The following is a 19,881-nucleotide window of genomic DNA, read 5'->3' as shown; positions in this document are numbered from 1 at the left end:
TTTTTGATCCAGCCTGTATGGCAAGTACCAGCAGCATGCCCAAAGAGCACGATCGACAGTAAGTATTCAGTAATGTTGTCCTCTTATGGTAAGCAATTTGGGACTTAACAAACATGTCTACTTAGGAAAAGTCCACCATCTCCCAGTTATCTAAATCCACCTATACTTTTAAAACTTTTCACAAGTTGGCGAAAGTTCTTTCTCTGCTATTATAGCTTCCATTAAGCAGTGGAGCAAATTACTCCTATCAAGTGATCAAATTATCTTGTCCAGTAAAGGCAGATAAAGTTACTAAAAATTTAGCAAGAGTACCGAATATAACCTTACCAGCTCAGAATTCCTACCACAGGGAGGCACGGCTGCGAATGAGACTGCATATGGTTCCAAAATCATGTTACATTACTATAAAGGGGAAAAAAAAAAGAATATAATGCCAATGATTATTGTTAGCAACTAAACAGAACTGTGGTGTAGACAATTTTCACAAAGATCAGCACAAAGAATTCTGCATTCGTCATGCACCATTCTTTCATATTCAACATGCTGAAAGATTACAGCATTATTATCTGGTAGCATTTTTAAAATATTAAGCAGCCAGGATAAAACAGCAAAGTTCCTATCAGGACTTCTCCCAGGCTTCTAACTATCTGCATACTGGGCTTTGATTCTCTAATGGAAAAGACAAAAGCACAGATTCTTCTGTGGATAGAGAAATCACAATGAAAACTATGCAGCCTGTGTTTGTGTACTTTCATAACTGTTTTTTTTTTAAGTGGTGTTTTTGTTTAATGAATTTGCAATGCATAAAAGCAAGCTAGAACAATAATTTTATTCTATGGTCTTTTTTTTTTTTTAAGGCAAAAAACATGGAGAACACTCTTTATTGTGAACTGCTGTTTGAATTCTGCTCCCATGAGAATGCAGCTTCAGTATTCAAGTGTTCTAGAGAATTAACAAAACCCCACATGATCACATTACATAACTTTTGACTACCAGTTTTTCTGGCAGACAGGTGAGCACATGGTGCTGGCAATGTCTACTTGCATTGAGACAAGGATGTCATACTTCTAGTACATGGAGAAAAGCACATATAACATTTGTACGTGCAGCACAAGTCTTCAACAAGAGAATTCTCAGAAAGGAAGTTTGAATAATACTTTTTTTCCCCTCATTTCTAAAAATACAACTTATTATTTCTGCTTTGAGAGCTTTTGTTGTTGCAGGTGCTCTATGCTAAACTACGGAGAAGAGTGGCACTTGCAGAAAGAGTTGGAATTCAGCAGCAACTTGAGCTTTCTTGAGCACTGCCTTCTGGGATTTCCATCAGTTTCTGTTCCAGCCCTGTAAAAGACAAAAAAAAATGTAAACTCAATTCATAAGAAATAATATCATCCAATATTAAAGGTAACAAGAGCTGAATGAAGCCCCAGTTACTCAGGTAGGCATTGAAGTTAATATTGCTTGCATTTGTGTGACACAGGCTTGAGCACTCAAAACCCTCCCCAGTCCTTGAGATCATAAAAACACAAAATACAGGCAAGCAAAACATAACATACTGATGAGGTTTCCTGTCCCAATTTGAGCCATGTGCTCCGTGCTTTTCTCCAGTTCCCTTATCATGGACTGTTCAAAGGCCAAGGCAGCCACTCGGGAAAAGAACTCTTTGACATTTTCCCCTAGGAAGCAGAACAAAAATGATGCACTTTTGTTTCACAACTGCACATCGGTGCGTGATCAGATATGAATAAGCACAGCTGTGAACAGACCACTGCAGTACTGGGAAGGATCGGACATCAGCAATCTGTCTTCTGTTCTGATCACTGCAGGTAGAATTTCTCTTTTTTTTCCCTCCTCTAGAATAATGTACCCTTTTTCTGGTCTGTTTTTTGTTTAGTTGGTTGTTTTTGTTGTTTCTTTGGTTCTTTTAAATTCAGCAACATAGAGGTTTCAGTTTTTAGCATAATATTTTCATTCCTAATCAAGTAGAAGTGCATACATGTGTTTACATAATTATCTATGAATTAAACATACATATACATTGCAGTAGCATAAGCACACCTTTCTGTAAACACAACAATGAAAGCACACATGCAGATGCTTAAATAAAATTCAACCATTAATAAATCTGAAGTCTCCAAAAACAAAATGCAACAAAATAAAAAAAAAATGCCTTCATTTCAATGCATAAGGAACTTCAACTTCCTTTCACTTTAACATTAGCTTCTCTGGTTACATTATGTTTATGTCCTTTGTAGTAACTTACCTGTTTTGGCTGAAACTGACCAGTACTCTGCCTGCATGTCGTTGGCAAATCGGATAGCATCTAGCTCTGTCCTTTCACAAACAGCATCTGACTAAGTAAAAATCAAAGAACACCTTTAACATAAGAAATATGCTAGTAATAATACAGAAGTAGTGCTAGCACCCATGCTGTGATACTTCCAGTTTTTACAGTAGCACCTCTGTCCTTGTCCAAGAACTTGTGCACTCAGGCACTACTGCTGAAGTGTTCAGATGCTTGGAAGAGAAATTACTTTGCATTGCTTTTAAATTGAAAGTCTCCATCTATCTTCTATTACACTGAAGCAAAATAACTAACAAGCTGTATCTAACTATAGAGTTTGGTAGAGGTCAATACAGAAAAGAGCACAATTACTGGTCTTCAAATTTTTATTACAATCTGTTGTTTTTAGCAGAAAGTTACAGGACTGACTAATTGTAATGACTTTTTTGGTTTAATCCTTCTTACCTCTGTCTCACATCATTTTTTTCTACTCTATTTTTAGCATGCTCAAATACAAGGATTTCTCCCCCCACCTCCTGCCTTTTTTTATTTTTTTAAATTTCTCATCTCTTTTCAGACTTCTCGCCCCTTTAGTAGATTTTTCTTCCTTGTACTTTATTTCCCCACTCATTTGCTATCTGTGATCAATCCTATCAGTATCTTGCTATTTGCTCACCACCAAATCTTTTTTTGTTCCAACCAGAAAGATGAAAATTGAATTTGGATCATTTTCCCTCAAAGCATCTTCCAGCCACTGCCTGAAAAGCAGAAGAGAGATGAGAAAATCAAACAGAGGAGGTATGGAATATGTGAGACAGATAGTAGGGTCACAAGAAAAAACAAAAAATGAACTTATGTGAGGGTGTCAAAAGTCTCTTCTCTTTTTTTTTTTTTTTGAGATAGTAAGGGAACAGGAGCTATTCCAACTCCACTGAATACATACATGCCTTCCTCTACTGAAAAGTGGAAACACACACTGTAGACTGTAAATTCTACAATAATGCTAATACTCAGAGATGAGTATGAAAGTACTCAGTATAATGGAAGAGGAAAAAGTTTTGATAGTGATGTGAGAAAAAAATTAAGAAAAAGGGAGAAGCAGAAGAAAAAAACTATGAACAACATAGTAGATTAGGCTACAAAGAGGAAAAAAAGAATGTAATAACCTCTCCAGAAAGATTATAAACCATCTCCCTAGGTTGCATGACTTAACTCATAAGTATACTCAATAATTTAATATAGAATTTAATTTACAATTAATCAACGATAATAAATATTAATTATTTTTAATTGATTTTTTTATAATTGTCTATTTTTGTTACTCTGGCAACCAAGTTCCTCTGAACTCATCCAACACAAGTCAAGGAGGGGAAAGTGTGTGGGGGGTGGAAATCATGTTTACTTGTTTCAATTACTTTCAGCCAAGCAGAGACACTAATATATATATGTCCTATGTAAACGTGTTAATTACCACAGCAGTAGTCTGAGGAAATGCTCTACAATGCACTTAAATAAGTACAAGTTGTAGAAAAACACATACCTGCTTTATAGTCACAACAGTATGTTAGAACATACAAGCTCTCAGCCTGGAGACAACAGTGTGGATCACAGATCCACTGAGCCTTTTGCTGCCTGCACTCAAAGCAGAGCAAGTTTATGCACATCAGCTAGCATGCTGCTATCAAGAAACCATCTCGTAAATTTTGAATTAAAAAATGCAAGGTCTATATAGGTATTGCTTTTTTTTTTTTTCCATTTTGATAGCATGTCTCTCAGAATGAGAGGGATAGTGTGCCTGAGAGGATCAGACTAAACATTAGAAAAAAACTTCACAGTAAGAAGGTCAAACACTGATACAGACTGCCTAGAGTGTTGGTTGATGTCCCATGTCTGTTAGTACTCAAGATACATTTGGATAACGTTAGCAGGTCTAATGAAAAGTTAGAGCACATTACTGAAATAGTCAGGCAGTTGGACTAGATGGTCCTTGGGAGTCCTTTCTAGTTGAACTACTCTGCTGTGTTTCAACACAATCAGTACAGAAACTAGACAAATAAAAAAATATTGGACTAGCAGTGTACATAGAAAATTAGTTGTTCTTGAGACCATGCATGAAATGCATTGCATCAGTTTCATTACCTAAATCAGATGTAAACATGTTACTCTGTTTATAGCAAATGGGGGGAAAAAAGGTGACTTTGGGGTGCACCTTCATCTCTTCCTATGTGTTTATTTTCTAAGGATACAGCTTTTCTTGAAGTGCCTTTCTCTTTCTTCTGACTACAAAAGGAATTCAAAGATAAGAAGTTCAAATCTATGTTCAGCATTTTTCTCTGAAAAATCCCACCATATCCCAAATATGTGACCATCATGTGAAGTTCATAGCTCAGAATGAAACACTCTCATGATCCAGCAACTTCTTGGCAACTACAGCCTATCCAGTGCAATTAAACCTTTCGTGAAAGCTGTAAAAGCTAAGCCAAAATACAGAAACTTACTTGGTGTGATCCAAAGTCTGGATATCAGCTAGATCAAACACTGTTATTATAACTGTAATGAAAGGACAGGAAAAAAGTAATTAAGTTTAAAAGCATATCAGAAATCTCTCCAATTTAACTAATCTTGTTCAACAGAATAACACATATATAGTAGAACAGTAGATTTAACGTGGAGGACTCAGAAGGATCCATTTGGCTGATTCCCTATCCTTCTCAAGCACACGATAAGACTGCCATCCTTAAACTTCAACTCTAATAATGCTATAGGAGGTAAAGACCAAATGCTCGTTTTATTTTGGACCATTTCAATTCCTTCAAAAACAATCCTTATCAAAGGGAACACCAGAGGTTCACACTCCTCAGCCTAGCAAGAACCTTACCTAGAGTAAAAAAAAAAATCTTTCCCCTGAGACATAAGTGCCAATTTTTAATCACTTCATCATCAGAATATTTGGAGCTTGCAACAAATGCATTCATGAGTTTTACAGTCTCTTCCTCACCCCAGTAATGGAGATCCCATTCCATTGCATGTATCTATATGTATCTTTCCAAGGAGCATATATAGCTGTATATACAATCTCCTGTTACAGCTGGGATCAAAATTAATATTGTTCTCACCCTCTGCTCCTCGGTAATAAGCAGATGCAATGCACTTGAACTTTTCCTGACCTGCTGTGTCCCATCTGTGCAATGGGGGAAAAAAAGAAACTTCAGGTTAATGAAATCAAGCGTAACCTAAGCAAACATGCTAATGAAGCAACAGACTGGTACAAGTTGGTAACACTTCTCTGGTATCACACTCTTCTCCATCTGGAACGTTATTCATTAACTTCTGATAGAAATACAGTAAAGCCCTATTACTTAATTAAGCCATTTCAACTCTGGTTTCATCCAGGGTGAATTTTTTTAACTGGTAATTTTGGAGACTGTTCTTTGAAAACAATTCAAACATTTGCATTCTGTACTGTAATATTATTTTCTTAAAACATCTCAACCCCATCTATATCATATTTGTATCTTTCTACAGTAATCTAATTTTGAAAATGCATTTTCTGCACTAATACTAGCTAAATCATACTTTCAGCTCATGCTGAAATCTTGGAACTTATGATTTGATAGTAAGTGTCAATTAACGGCACCATTAAAGAATAAATAAATAAATAAATAAAATTGAAAAAGGAAAGAATGAGCTACTTATTAATGAAGATAATATACAATTCTCCCAGCTGCTGCCAGTACCACAGAGGTCTGGGATTTTCTAACAGTGTAGTACTGCCAGTACTTGCAAATTTAGCTTGTACAGATCTCAGCAAGAGGGGGCACCAGTGCCTATCATATGGTGATGTTCTACATCAACAACAAAGAACCTGAAGATAACACAACCTAACGTTTAGTAGCCCACAAACGTTATTGCTTCAGCTGACAAAGTACTGATATATCAGTTCAGATTTTGAAGGCACCCAAGTTTCCGAAAGGCAGTGCTGAACAGAATTTTCAAAACCAAAATGGCACTAAAATCAGTGGGAAATGACTTCTGAGTGTTTTTCAGTAAATCTCACTAGCCATCTTTTTACATCTCCAGGCACTGATATTCCAGAGAGAATGTGTTTCTAAGAAAAAAGTCTTTTTTTAAGATTCATGCACTAAAGTGCTTCACACAATGAATATTATTTCTGCTCTACATCACACTATAGCACAGATAATTAAATAATGCACTTTATAGAACAATACAGTTAGCCAATTTAAAAGGAAAGGACATTATTCAGCAGAATCAGGCTACTAAACCTTAATGGCAGAATAGTACAATACTAGCACCCAACAAAATTTGTTGAAAAAGCTTCTGCTTTTCTTCAAAGAAGCTTGAGTAGAAAAGGCAGAACTGCACTGAAATAGTGCAAGACTTCCAAAATGAATTTTCTCAGACAACACTGTAATATTTCCAGGAATTAGAGATCCAAGAGGGTAGAGATTTTACATACTCATTTATTTAATTAAAACTGCAAGCCCAGGTACAGAACCTGTGTTTCAGATCATATTATGCTATGGGCATTTTTCTTTTTTAATCTTTGTACTACTAGAGCCTGTAGTAACTTAAACTCTTCCAAGTTCATACTGCATGTAGAATTTAACCCATGTTTCAACTTACATCTGGAGATTATACGGTATTCCAACTATTTCAAAACGTTCAATTTCAAAATCCACTCCAATAGTTGCCTTGTAATCTCGTTCAAAGCGATCTGTACAGAATCTGCAATGAAGGGAGGGAGAAGGATGAAATTTTATCAACATGTGGCTTGAAATAGCTGCAAAGTAACACTATCTAGGATAAATAATACAGAAAAGAATTAACTAACAGTGGAGGGGCTATGAAGTGCAGAAGCAAATATAAAAACATTAGAAACTAATTAAAAAATCAATAAAAACTAGAGAGCATAAACATCTAGTATACCCTCAGAATCAGATCAGAATCAAAACCATTTCTTTGCACTGTCTAAGAGAGACAGCACCATAGTTTTAGTTACAAGATAATATATTTTGGGTCATAAATACAGAAAGAACATGAGATTATTAGTGAGATTAATAGCTAACAAATTTACTTAGGAGCAAACAGACAATGTAATCACAAGCTACAGAAATTCAGAGCTCTGCTCACTGAACTTGCAAAATGCACAAGAACTGTTTGCAAGCTCTGGCAGATACTGCAATGTACCATATTTGATTGAATATATATTCAGTTCAGACTCCTGAAAGCTTTACTGCAACAAGTGATACACTTTCAACTTGAAAAAGAGCAGAATCAATCCATCTGCTGAAATAAACCATACCTGTTGATGAGGCTAGTTTTCCCAACATAGACGTCTCCTACCACAACCACTTTGGATATTTTCAGCCTGTCACAAGTATTCAAAAATATTTAATGCTTTAGCAGAAACTTCAGTATTCTCGCTGTAACATTTCTGATACAGATCCTTAAATTGCAAGTGTCTAATGCATCTGCAATTCCAGTTTTCCTAAATGCCACAGTGCTGTAGCAGGATCAGAGTCTTAACTACTAAGACTGAAAAAGGTCACACAACTCTGGAGCAGAACTGGCCAATTTATTACTTTGTATATAATTCCTAGGAGGCAGAAAGACTATTAGAAGTGCGTTCGAGGAAAGATTATACACTTAGCAGTTTGCACTTAGAACCATATAGCATCTATATTCTTATCAGCCCTTTAGAAGTACAAGTGTAGACCCTCCTGCCAGTAAAATTCATTGCAAGTTTTTCACTGTCTTCAATAGTACAGGATCAAGTTTTAAGTTCACAAACAAGAAATTGCCGATAACAAAATAACCCATTGCAGAATCTGTCTCTGGGGAAAAGAGAATGACTAGAGCCAATACATTTTCTGGCTATCTGCAATAACATTAATCTGAAGCTTGCTTCATGCAAATAATCCTCTTTGCTCTGGGTTCTCCCACTGAAGACAGCAGATGGGCTTGAGGTGACTCACCTACGCTCTTAAAATCGAAATGTAGCTTATCTGTTAGGAATACAAGAGGATAGAAGAGTGTAACAGTATTTGTTGACTGAAACTTGAGTTGACATCTCTTCTGCACATGATACAAAAAATGGTTTAGGAGGTTTAATATTGTTTTATATCAAAGAATAGCTTTTTAAACAAAAGACTCAATCTTCTATTGAGTGCTGTATCTGGCTGGCTATATCAGACTTAACTCACTACAAATTAAGAGAGATCTTAGAGAGAGATAAAAAAAAAAAGAATATGAAAATTCAATATTTACTTTTCATTTGATTTTTTTAGTCCAGAACCTTGCTCCAGTTTTATATCTGCCCCAAAGCCTTTATCAAGTGTTTATCAGGTACACTCATTGTGCAGTCCTTCTCTACTGGTGTCAGTACATCTGCCCTTTTCCTTGCAAATGTTCTAGGACTTGGTTTTCATGCTGACTTGCATGACCAACACTGAACACTAATTTTAAACAGTTGCTTAGTCCTTTAAACTAAGGTATCTGTTGCTAAACAACAACTCTATTTCTTCAAGTTCACTTAAGCCAAGAAGAAAAAGATCTTTAAAACTTCATGTAAAGAGAAGAAGCATTTCATTCAATTACTGTGAAACTGTATAAAAGAACCATGGAGACAGGCTTAGCTGTCTTCAATTGCACTAGAATGTTCAACACATGGGATCAGGAAAAGCTCATGAAGGAATCAGGCCATAAAGAAGTCAAAATACTTGTCTCTTGGCACACTTGGTTTATTAGAAACTTGCCCAGCTGTTCCGGTGATCTGCTGGCAAGCAGTCCCGAGCTGCGCGTGGAAGTGGTCTTTGAACTGCAGACAGGCCTCAGGAGTGTACCACTGAAGATACAAGAGAACAGCTACTGAGATAAAGTCTGTAATATTACTTATCAAGTAGTCAAATCAGCAGTGTGAGATAGAAAGGGAGATTACTTCAAACGCTTGTCAAACACGGGGATACTCTGATTTATGAAAAGGGATAGTTTGGGTTAGAAGACAGTAAGGCTGATGCACAGGTATGTTTGTTAAACTCCTTTAAACAGCTGCACCAAGCATCAGAGCCCCAGTGAACTTCCATAGTAAATACATTTGTTGATCACTGTGTACAATAATAATTATCTTAAATAATTCCAATAATCTAAGACGTTCAAGGAAAAAAAAAACCACAAGTGGGAACATGCCGCTAGCAAATCACTCAGACTATGAAGACTTTTAGATCTTGTACTTATGTGAAGCACTGATTTTATTACTAGTCTTCCATCAAGCTTATCAGGCTAAAAACGCGGAAAGCATGATTTGCCTCATATTTACTTAAAATAACAGTGACAGTTTTCATAAAATTAAAAGCTAAATACGGGGTTGAGATCAAGGATGAAAAAAGAGCAAAATCCTCTTCAAAGGATGTTTCAAACAAAATTAAAAACAGAACGGCAATACTTCGTCCTTACCTGCCCATAACCATTCTATTAAACATCAAGGATAAAACTCTTTGGGGTGTGAATGATCTTCACTGTCTGTTTTGCTACAGTGCCTACTTTGTAGGATCTACAGTATCACTAAGTTTCCTACTCATTTCCCCTCAGTGTAGGAACTTTGTAAGCATGGTAATTATTAATGTTTGGGTAAAAAAACAGATACTGTAAGATAACACTTCTGTTGCAAGAGTCACTTTCTGTTAAGGTTAGAGGAAGAAACTTGGTTTATTATTAAGTGCATCAGCACTGAATGGGAAAACAATGTCACATTCACCTCTGAACAAAGTTCTTAACGAATTTGCTGTTTTAGCAGAAGACATCAAATATACATCAAACCAAAATACAAGCACAAGGAAAAGATATGGCAGGTGATACATCCACAGAGCAAAGAGATAAAGAATGCTTACCTTAGGAAACTGGGAGATTATTCTGTCCCTGCTCACTGTGGGAACCATATGCTTTAGGTTGGACTTCATCCTCCAAACTTAGTTCAATCCTGCCACATAGAAAACATGCAAAGTGAAACAAAATATTCAGGAATTGTCTCAACACAGGAAAAACATGAAAAACAAAAAATGAACAGTCCTTTTGGACTTGTAATCCTTCCTTCTAGTACAACTGTTAGTTATCTGTCTTCATGTTAAAGAAAACACGTTTCTAATGTAAAAAGGATGACTTCTGTCTGCACAAATGTAGAAAGAAATAGCGGCTTTCCCTAAGTAGATTAATACTGACTAATTCCACAGGACAGAGAACCGTTCACTTAATTCAACACAACTGCTATCAATTTAATCCTCAAATGATTTTGCAATGCTTAATTTAAAAAGCCCGCACCTCACTATTTTAAATGCCTCTGCATATAATGCACATTTATTAATGTTAGGGGATATCAGATTTCATTAAGTATAAAGAGGAAAGGAGAAACAACCAAGTTGCCATATTTCTTGGCACATCAACAAACTTTCAACCAAGACCAACTCATAAAGAGTGAAACCTGTAGTTGGTCTGACATGGAAGAGTAACGTTCACATGAAAATCACAAATGAAACAAGATACCCCATTTGAGACACAATGATTAGGTTATGAATAGAAGCCTTGTGGGTTATTGAGACAGGGAACTCTGCGTAAGGTACCAATTTCTTACTGGCATTCAAAAGAACCTAACGAGAACAATCCTCATGCAGCAAACCGCAAGGAAGGACTCACCGTGCAGTGCAGATGCGGCAGGATCCCAGCCGCACGAGCAGCCTGCTGCTGCGTGCCCATGGCAACAGGCTTGAAACAGTTCCCTTCCTCCTCCTCTCACGGACTGAGAAGGCGGGGTTGGAATGGAGTAATTTAACTATACGCTGGGCTCCTGTTTTAGAAGAACAAACCTGTTTTAATGGCCATTCAGATTCCTATGATTGCAAACTACTCCTTAGTAAACCAAACGGTCCTCAAATCTTGCTTAACAGTGCTGTTCTCTTCTGAGGTAGGAAAACGAGAAGGATTAACCCAGCAGACAAGGAACTAATGGAGTAAGGAACTGTTACAGAGCTAATATGCATATTAACAATCATAAAGAAAGTCCGGAGGTTTTGTTTTGCTCCCTCCCTCCATCCCCGAGAATTTCAGCTTGTGAGTCAGGATGTACATACAGCTATGAGCCATTTTGAATCACATAAATGCCTCTAGTCATTACTAATCTTGGCTGATAACATACTGAACAATAAAGATAATAAAGAATAAGAAATCCCTTCACTCTTCTGTACTGCCAAAGTATCGATAATCAACTTATTTGTTTAGACTGCTAAAAGATTTTGCTGCTCATTTCACTTGTGTAAAAACTTCCAAACTTCAGGAAAAAATAAAAGCTCCCACATTCAAAAAATCATATTTTCATAATGCTGGAACAGGCTTGGACTTCTTAACATCCAGGAGACAATCTTCTAATTAAAAAATGATAAAGGACAACTAATTTTGACAAAAAAAAAAAAAAAAGTTTGCAGAATATAACAAAAAGCCTCAGTTGTTTTACAGCCATGAGCAGAGAATTATGGTCAATAAAGCTTCCAGACCTCTACTCAGAATTACCATTTTATTCTCTTTTGTGACAAATTGCTTTTGTGAGGGATCACTTCAAGCACTCATGATCTGAACCACACTGAGAGCAAACAAGCAAACAAACAAAAAATCCAGATGTACAGCTGCTGTGTTATTCAGTACCAAGGACCTCATTACAGTGTTTATTTTTAACCACGTACACGGTCCTGTCAATCACACTATTTCTGACCATTCCAAACCAGACAGACCTAGATCCGTTTCATGATGTGCTCCAAAATAATAGTCCTGAAAACAAAAGGAGAAACCCTCCTGGTCCGTAGCAGCATCACACTGACATTTCATTTCTCCATTTTCTCCTAGTTCTGGCTCAGTGCATCCTCAGCACGTACAAATCTGTCATGAGTACTTAGGATGACTCACTGCTCGTCTCCTAGAGCTCTTTCACAAACTAAACTGAGAAAAAAAGAAAATCAATTCAACAATATCAGTGAATCCAAAGTCCAGGTGGGACCAAGGTAACCAAAGAGAAGCACTTTAAAATCAAATGGCCATTTTCACTTGGTGTATTTCATCTAAATCTCTCTTACACACACACACACTAAATTACCAGACCAACAAATTAGCCACACCATTAGGAGAAACAGGCCAATGATTTAAGAATGATAAAGCTGCGGAAAATACTGAGAAACATACATCCTGAGATCCAATTTCTTTCTTCCTACAGAGCTCAGTCACAACCGTCCATGGCATCATACCCCTCCCATCAGCACTGCAGGAACAGCATCATCCAAAGATTCTGTGGATAGACAATGGATTTGAAGAAGTCTTCAACTGTGCAGAAAGCCAGTTAATGCCACGACCACTAACTAACATCATTGTGCCAAAGTATGGAGAAGGAAGAGGCAGAACACGCACCAAAAGGATGAGAGCAGAGCTGAAGGACATGAAAAATCTGTGGTCTTCTGCTCCATCCACGTGGAGAGAAGTTCACATTCAAATTTCACAAGCCTTTGGTTCGGAAATGTCTAATCCATTCAAGGAAACTAACTTCAACCTTAAATTGCTCTAAAATATCAAAATAAATAAATAAATGCATTCTTTCCTGAAGATATTTTTTAAAGCACTACTTTTCTTCTGTGGATTTTGGTGATCAAGAAACAAGAATCGATTCCAGTGCTTCACTTTAATCTGTCTGATCGGACTGACATTGGCTTCATAAGATCTAATTCAAGAACTTTGATTATAATAATTATTACTCACAAAAATAATAATTTGGGGGGGAAAAAAATCTCAGTGACTTTTTTATTTTCAGAGAAATAACCTTCCGCAGCCCAGGCTGCTCAGAGATGGTTTCTCCCGATGCTGGATCTCATCTGCCAGCCCACAGCACCCTGGTGTTGTACGATGCTGCGTGTTCCCACACCGCAGCGCTTCCCGCCCTTTCCTCACACGCGGAGCTGAGCGGCGCCGCTCCCCACGCGCCACTCTAGTAACGGACGCACTTTCCCATTCACCAACCACGCCGCTGACGCCACAGCCTCTCAACAACCACCGTCGAACGCGCTGGTTACGCTATTGACGCAAAGCTGGAAACAGCAATAGAAAGGGGCTCCCGGACGCGCAGTTTTTATTCACAGAGCGGGGCTTACGCAAGAGGCGCGTTGCTGTGGTAACCAGAACGCGGGCGCGCAGGCGCCATAGAGCGGTCACCGCGGCAGAGGCTGAGTACGGTCGTTTGTTTTGCTCTTAAGAAACAGATGCTGTTGTTAATCAGGATTTTATATATATATATAAATCTATATAAAAAATATATATATTTTTTCCGTGCAGCTGTATTTTGTTGCTGTTGGGCAGTTTCCAGCGTTGGAGGCTGTGCTGTTGCCGTGCTGAGGGCAGCAGGTGTCAGCGATCCTTTCCAGCGATCGCTACCGAGCTCCGGGGGCAGGTTTCCACTGCAGGCCTTTACAGAGTTTGGGGAAAAAAAAAGGAAAAAAAGGGCGTTTTTGCTAGATTTTGAACCCCTTTCATACACTGGAACAATTTAAAGGGGTATTAACCCTTTAAAAACACTTCTCTCACTCATCTGACAACTTTAAGCTTTCTCATTGCTGCTTGTATTATTGTTTTACAGTGATCAGTAGAAACTTAAACCAGAAAGGAAGACTCATCTGATGAACCATCCCAGCCTTTTTCACAGCTTCCTAAGAGCTCATGTATGCTACAGTTGCACCTTGAGGGGACAGAGGACAGTTTCCTGCTAATAGTGGCCAGTTTGGTACATTCACTGTCACCAAGCAGAGCCATTTTGAAGTTTGTTTGGTTTTCAAATATAAGAATAATCCTTCCCAGACAAATTAGGGATGGCAAGCACTCTTATCTCAGCCAAGCTTCCCCCCGATGTAGATCCAACAAAAGCTCCTATTGCATTTGGGAGAAGAGCTCTTCCTAAACTGAATACAGAGATACAATCTCCTGAGATGCTGACTCAGCAACGGGCACTGATGGCACTCTGTGATCTGGTCCACGACCCAGAAAACGTCTACCAGGCAGTCCAAATAGGTAAGTGGTTTGCTGCTGAAAGCTTTGACACAGTGGTGGTGACATTTTACTATGTTGCCCTGCTTTTTCCCCCTGCAATATAGATGATGAAATAAAATGTCTACAAGGATTTCTTGGTTTTAATCACTACTTTTTTTTACCATAAAAAGGTTAAGAATATTATTATACGGTGTACCTTACAGTTTTATTTTCAGAGTGCTTCTACACAGCCCTTGCTAGACTTCACAGAAATGTAGTCATCAGTGTGCAAGAAGCACAGCTTTTCTAAAACAGTAACACCACTGACATCAGTATACCTTTGTTTTTAGAGTTATTTCCTAATTCTTTGCAAGATTAGGACATAACCCAATACATAATTCAGCAGCTTGTTTCTAGTATTACCCAACACAAACTTAATTCAGTGGGAATCTTCCACTGTCCTCATCATCTGTCAAATCAGACAATTATGTGCAGATGATATATGCATTTTTATTCTAAGATTAATACACTTGAGAATTGACAACAGGGCATTTTTGGCAGTAGGTCTTTAAGTTTCTGCCACGCTTGTGGTATGACACTAAGAATTTCATCTCCAGGACGAGATGAAAAAGCAGATTGCTTGCACTTGGAATTGTGAGGTGGAAACGAGCGCTGCACTTTCAAACTAATGCTGAAGTTAAAAATACTAACATCAGTGATTGCATCCTAAAGGTTTCCTGGAAAACTTGAAGACCTTGCTGCTGCACCATGACAGCACCATCCGACAGAAGACAACAGAAATTCTCTATATAATGACAATGCATAATGTCGGCAGGTAGGTATCATTCCAGAATTTACTGAATGGTCTAGGAAGCAAAGAAGTTTCCCCTGAGAAATAAAAACAGAATTTCTAAGTTTTTGCAAGATAGAAGAAATGAAAATAAAAGTATTTAATTAAAGATTATGCACCTGTCAAATGCTTGAGTTATGTTATTCTTAGTTAAATCTGTTCTCCAATGTTTACAGGCAAGGGTTGATAAAAAATGCAGTGATACCTGTCCTCACTGAACTTTTGGATGACCCAGAAGACATCTGTCGGAAGAACACACATCAAGTGTTTGACATGATGGCAAAGTTACCTGAAGGTAGGGGAATTTTTCACTAATTAATTATTCAAATGGGGAAAAACAGATGACTTCAGTGTGCTTTCATCTCCACCTATAAAGAACTGTCTCGTACCTGTGCACATATAGATATCATCCTGTGATTATGTAGCTTAAAATAGAAACTTAGAGGGAAAGAAAACTTAATAGAAATAAACATTAAAACTTGTTTTTTTAACAGATCGGTAGTAATTATTAATAATTATTTTACAATGGCTACTGCCTTCTTAGTTCTTTCAAAACTCCCTAATTCAGTAATAAGCCTTGCTGTTCAGTCTATACTGATCTTATTTCATAGCTATAAACTTCAGATTACTGTACATCTAGTCACATCTCATGCAGGAGCTTATTAGTTGTCTCATTTTACTTAGGAATTTTCAATTTAAACAGGGAAACCACCTCACAGTTAAGGGAATACTGTACAAAAGATTTTTAGATATATGAGGCTTAAAGATGCAAAGTACAATTAATGTTATATGTAAACACCTGTTTGGCATTAGGTTCTTAAAATATAACTTTTTCCTCAAAGTTTAAGTGTCCTTTTTAAATGGTTTGATCATTTTATAATGGCTTTCTGAACAGGCTGCACAAATTCGAGCTGAAATTCTGTGACAGTGGGGTCCAAGCTGAAATTTTGATAGCTAGAAAGAGGTACTCATTTTGGCAATAGCAAGTGATGAAGAGGCATAGAAGATTAATGACTAAATATTTGTTTATTTATTTTATGTCTACTATTGCAAGTGTGTGTTGTTTACTACAAACTGAAACATTCAAGAAAATGTTGAAGTTAGTGAAGTTAAGAACAGTCAAAATGCACTCAATTAAACTTCTAAAGTATTTCAGCCATTTCAGAATTCAAGTTGGACAGAGGAAGAAGAGCTTGCTTGTTTGTTTTTTTTTAAATCCTTTTAAGTATTTACTTTCAGTAAGTCAATACAAGTTGAAGGGAATTTACAGCTAACCTATTTTTTAATGTTTTTAATGCACTATACTCCTTATTCTGCAGAACTATTCACTAAAGCTGAATGCAATTGCACTTTTAGCTAGTAGTTAGACATATATCACCTGCTTGAAGGTTTTGGTAGTAGCAGCAACAACTAGTTTACATTCACAGTTTGCAGGAATTTTTATGAGGTAAATCTAGAAAGATAATGCAGTATGTCAGACCCCTTTATTCATGTAAAGGCTGTAATATAATATCACAGTTCAGTTTCTAAATAATAGTCTTTTGTGGGCTGACTGCCAGTTCCAATGGTTTTTAAAAACCACTAACTAAAAACAAAGAGTATATAGAAAGCATTTTATTACAACCATCACTTCTGCATAGAGAAATACTGTAGCAGTAAGCAGCACTATCTCTTGGTGATGCCAAAACAAAACAAAAAAACTGCTTAATAAGAATTCCACATAAATCAAAGTATATCCTCTAAAGTAGAGGATGTAATTGTCAAACACCAATTCAGTGACAGTGTGAAATTTGAAACTGTTCTATACAAGGAGGAATAAAGTTGCCTCCTGGAATGAAAGGATTATCCAACCCCTGCTGAGCCAAGAGCCATTTCTCTTCTCAGGAGATTGCCTTTGGTTGAAGGCAGAGGTTTCACAGTAGCTCTGAAGTAAGCAGAAGTCTCTGCCATATGAAGAGCAGCTTCCAAATCCTGTTACAGTCCCTACTTAGTGAAAGTTTAAAGGACAGACTACAATTCCGAGGGACGTCTGATTTGAAACATCTCATGAGCCAAGACTGATAGCTGTTATCCCATTTTACCTTTCCCATTTTGGAGACCAGTGGCAGATAAGAATCAGGTTTTCCAAATCAAGTAATCAATAACAAACTTGTTTCAGGGAATAGTTCTATTTTTTATTAGTTTTAAATCCAGAAAGCAGAATTGGCTAATGAGCAGCATGAGAAAGTGGGGAAAAAAAAGATTTCAGAGTTAGTTATTTGGTAAATGCTGTACAACAGTGCCTTCATTACAATTTCCTTACAAATATAAGCAACAACAATTACTTAATTAGAAACCTGGTATTTTAGCCTATTTAGAATACATTTCTTTTTCTTCACTAGTTCTCAGTGTAATCCTAGTATTCACAGTGCACATATACTGTATTTATGTGGACCCACACTTTCCCTATTTTTTTTCCTCCTTATGAGAAATCTGAAGTGGATGTAGACCAGTTATTTACGTCTGTGATACAAGCTGAACTTCAGTTTCTGATCCTATACACAAAACTCTCAGCAAAGATCACACCACTTGCATTCTCTTTGCTTTAAGTATGCCTTTTTTGGTGAAATTGTCTCCTAAAGTTTCATTTCCTTAGCTGTGAAATGAGCCCAAATTTTGACCATTTCAGATTCACAGAACTGTAGGGGTTGGAAGGGACCTCTAGAGGTCATAGAGTCCAACCCCCTGCCAAAGCAGCTCCCTAGCCCAGGTTGCACAGGTAGGTGTCCAGGCAGGTCTTGAACGTCTCCAGAGCAAGAGACTTCGTAACCTCTCTGGGCAGCTACAGTGCACCATCACCCTCAGCACTTATCCAGCCCACCTCCCTGCAAAAAACAAGGCCTTGCTTTTTTCATTAACACAGTGTTATGTGGCACGGAACCACCTCATCTTATGTACCAGCAGTAAAACCTCCAGACCCACAGCAAGCGCTGTTGCAATCAGCTGCATCAGATGTTTCCTCTGTGCTACTAAAAACGCTTAAGACTTGCTCAACATAGGAGTCTTGCCTAGGATAAACTAGTCTTGGATAGCATTTTTCATACAGTATTTTTATAGTGTACTTTGACATTTTTGGGGGGGATTAAAAAAAAACAAAAAAACTGTGATCCTCAGCCTGCCAGATATATACAGTCTATGAGCAGAGCAGATTAAGAAGAGTTGTGAGCCTGACATTATTCCTCAATCCATGTAATACACCAAATGAATTATCTCTGCCTGGTAATTGTCAACTTCAGCCACTCAAAAAGTTATCTGGCTTCTCTTCATATTTACTTCTGCAGCTCATATCTAGATAACCTTGGGTGCAGCAATGTAAGGCCTGATAGTGCCTTCTACTAGGATAGGAATATGCTTTTAAAGGTGTTAGTCACAATTGAGTTTAGAAAGCAATACAAGCAAAAGCAGCTTACCCTTTCCAAAGGGATGAAATCTCAAGGACACAGTCTCCAAATAGAGATACCACTTCTGCTGCTGCTAACCCTTAAATGAGAGTGAGAATGGGCAGACCCTGGGTCTACCTCTGCTGTTCATTCGGGTGCATTGTTTCCACCTGTGCTCCCTGGGTTAGCCATGCCTTCTCACCTTGTGCTCATTCACTGTTTCAGTCTGTGGTCTAGCAATTCCCATACATCTTGTATCAATTGGAAGAAGTCAGCAACCAATAAAGCATTCCCTAGTTACACTTCTGATGTTTTCTACAGCAATTTCCAGGACCAATAGAGCAGTATGTTTCATACTAGCCAAAAAGGAACATAAGCTGTACATGTACTTGGCATATATTCAAGAAAGCACAAAAGAGAGAGAAAAGTCAGCAGCGGGAGGAAATGAAGAATGGACAGGAGAAATTACTAGGAAAACTTCAACTCTTTGTGAAAACAATTAGTTGAGATTCAAGAAGGTACTTAATGTTACTGAGTGAGTGTTATGCAAGGATAAGTGACATCAGCAATAATAAATTAAAAAAAAAGACTTTGAAAGAAATAAGTATTTTGCCCAAGATGTGTTCAGTACAGGAAAAAATTAATAGTTCTTAGCTATAATCTTTATTTTAAAGATACTTAAACCTGTTAGACAGAAATTGCGGTGGGTTGGATGACACTGGATTTTGGAAGCTTACCAGAATCTCTACTTTGGAGGATTCCAAGAGATTCAAGTTTCTCCTTCTTTACTGACTTTCTTTGTCCCCAATATTCTACCTTTGCAAAATCATAACTGATCAGATCTATGAATAAGGACTGCTTAAAGATACCGTTTTCCCTTTGAAACCTGTTTTACTGTATGAAATGGAAGTAACAGAAGGACAGATGGCCTTCTTATTGCAGCAGATGGAACTTCTCTTCTGTGAATGTCATTGTTGTTAAGGAAGCCCAGACTCATTGTAAACCTTTTACACAATTTTCCCAATTAGCCAATAAAAGTATATTGTACTACAGAAAGCAGTTTAGAATGGAAACACTATGGAAGTTTTCTCAATTCTTTCCTGTTGCTTCATCTTAATATTGATATATGGCTTTTCTCCTACGATTGCTACTAACCATCCCCAGAAAACATCTAACAACAACAGGTAGTCATAATTTTTAAAGATATTACATGGGAAGGCATCCCCTGAAACTTGCTGAGTTGGTCAGATGTAATTGCTCAATAT

At 37.4% G+C, this 19,881-nt stretch overlaps 2 protein-coding genes across 2 annotated transcripts in view; one reads left to right on the top strand and one right to left on the bottom strand.

Annotated features, from left to right (window-relative positions):
• Positions 1–1,042: 1,042 nt before the first annotated feature.
• RAB36 (RAB36, member RAS oncogene family) lies at positions 1,043–11,057 on the bottom strand. The gene is made up of 11 exons (XM_065739006.1): positions 10,991–11,057; positions 10,192–10,280; positions 9,061–9,149; positions 7,608–7,673; positions 6,929–7,030; positions 5,401–5,465; positions 4,783–4,834; positions 2,961–3,042; positions 2,264–2,354; positions 1,557–1,676; positions 1,043–1,341 (listed from the first exon to the last, which is right to left on the bottom strand). Exons 2-11 carry the CDS (start codon positions 10,258–10,260, stop codon positions 1,277–1,279), a joined length of 801 nt encoding a protein of 266 aa, XP_065595078.1. The 5' UTR covers positions 10,261–10,280; positions 10,991–11,057; the 3' UTR covers positions 1,043–1,276.
• A 3,024-nt stretch (positions 11,058–14,081) lies between these two features.
• Positions 14,082–19,881, top strand: part of RSPH14 (radial spoke head 14 homolog) — a 68,416-nt gene continuing 62,616 nt past the window's right edge. Inside the window, exons 1-3 of the mRNA XM_065738988.1 lie at positions 14,082–14,389; positions 15,080–15,182; positions 15,374–15,492. Coding sequence (XP_065595060.1) covers positions 14,191–14,389; positions 15,080–15,182; positions 15,374–15,492 — 421 coding nt within the window. The 5' untranslated portion in view covers positions 14,082–14,190. The remainder of the gene's footprint in view (positions 14,390–15,079; positions 15,183–15,373; positions 15,493–19,881) is intronic.

The sequence above is a fragment of the Cyrtonyx montezumae genome, unplaced genomic scaffold (genome assembly GCF_038088225.1).
Source record: "Cyrtonyx montezumae isolate F1298 unplaced genomic scaffold, pur_monq_1.0 scaffold_23, whole genome shotgun sequence".
Classification (NCBI taxonomy): Eukaryota; Metazoa; Chordata; class Aves; order Galliformes; family Odontophoridae; genus Cyrtonyx; species Cyrtonyx montezumae.
This window is presented reverse-complemented; position numbering and strand designations above follow the sequence as displayed.

What these genes read in the sequence shown, in the direction of transcription:
- RAB36 (XM_065739006.1), bottom strand. Translation starts at nt 10,260, where the DNA reads ATGAAGTCCAACCTAAAGCATATGGTTCCCACAGTGAGCAGGGACAGA. An exon ending in AAAACTAGCCTCATCAACAG is followed by an intron (nt 7,031 to 7,607) that starts GTATGGTTTATT and finishes CCTTCATTGCAG; the next exon opens with ATTCTGTACAGATCGCTTTG. An exon ending in GTCAGTTTCAGCCAAAACAG is followed by an intron (nt 1,677 to 2,263) that starts GTAAGTTACTAC and finishes TCTGCTTCCTAG; the next exon opens with GGGAAAATGTCAAAGAGTTC.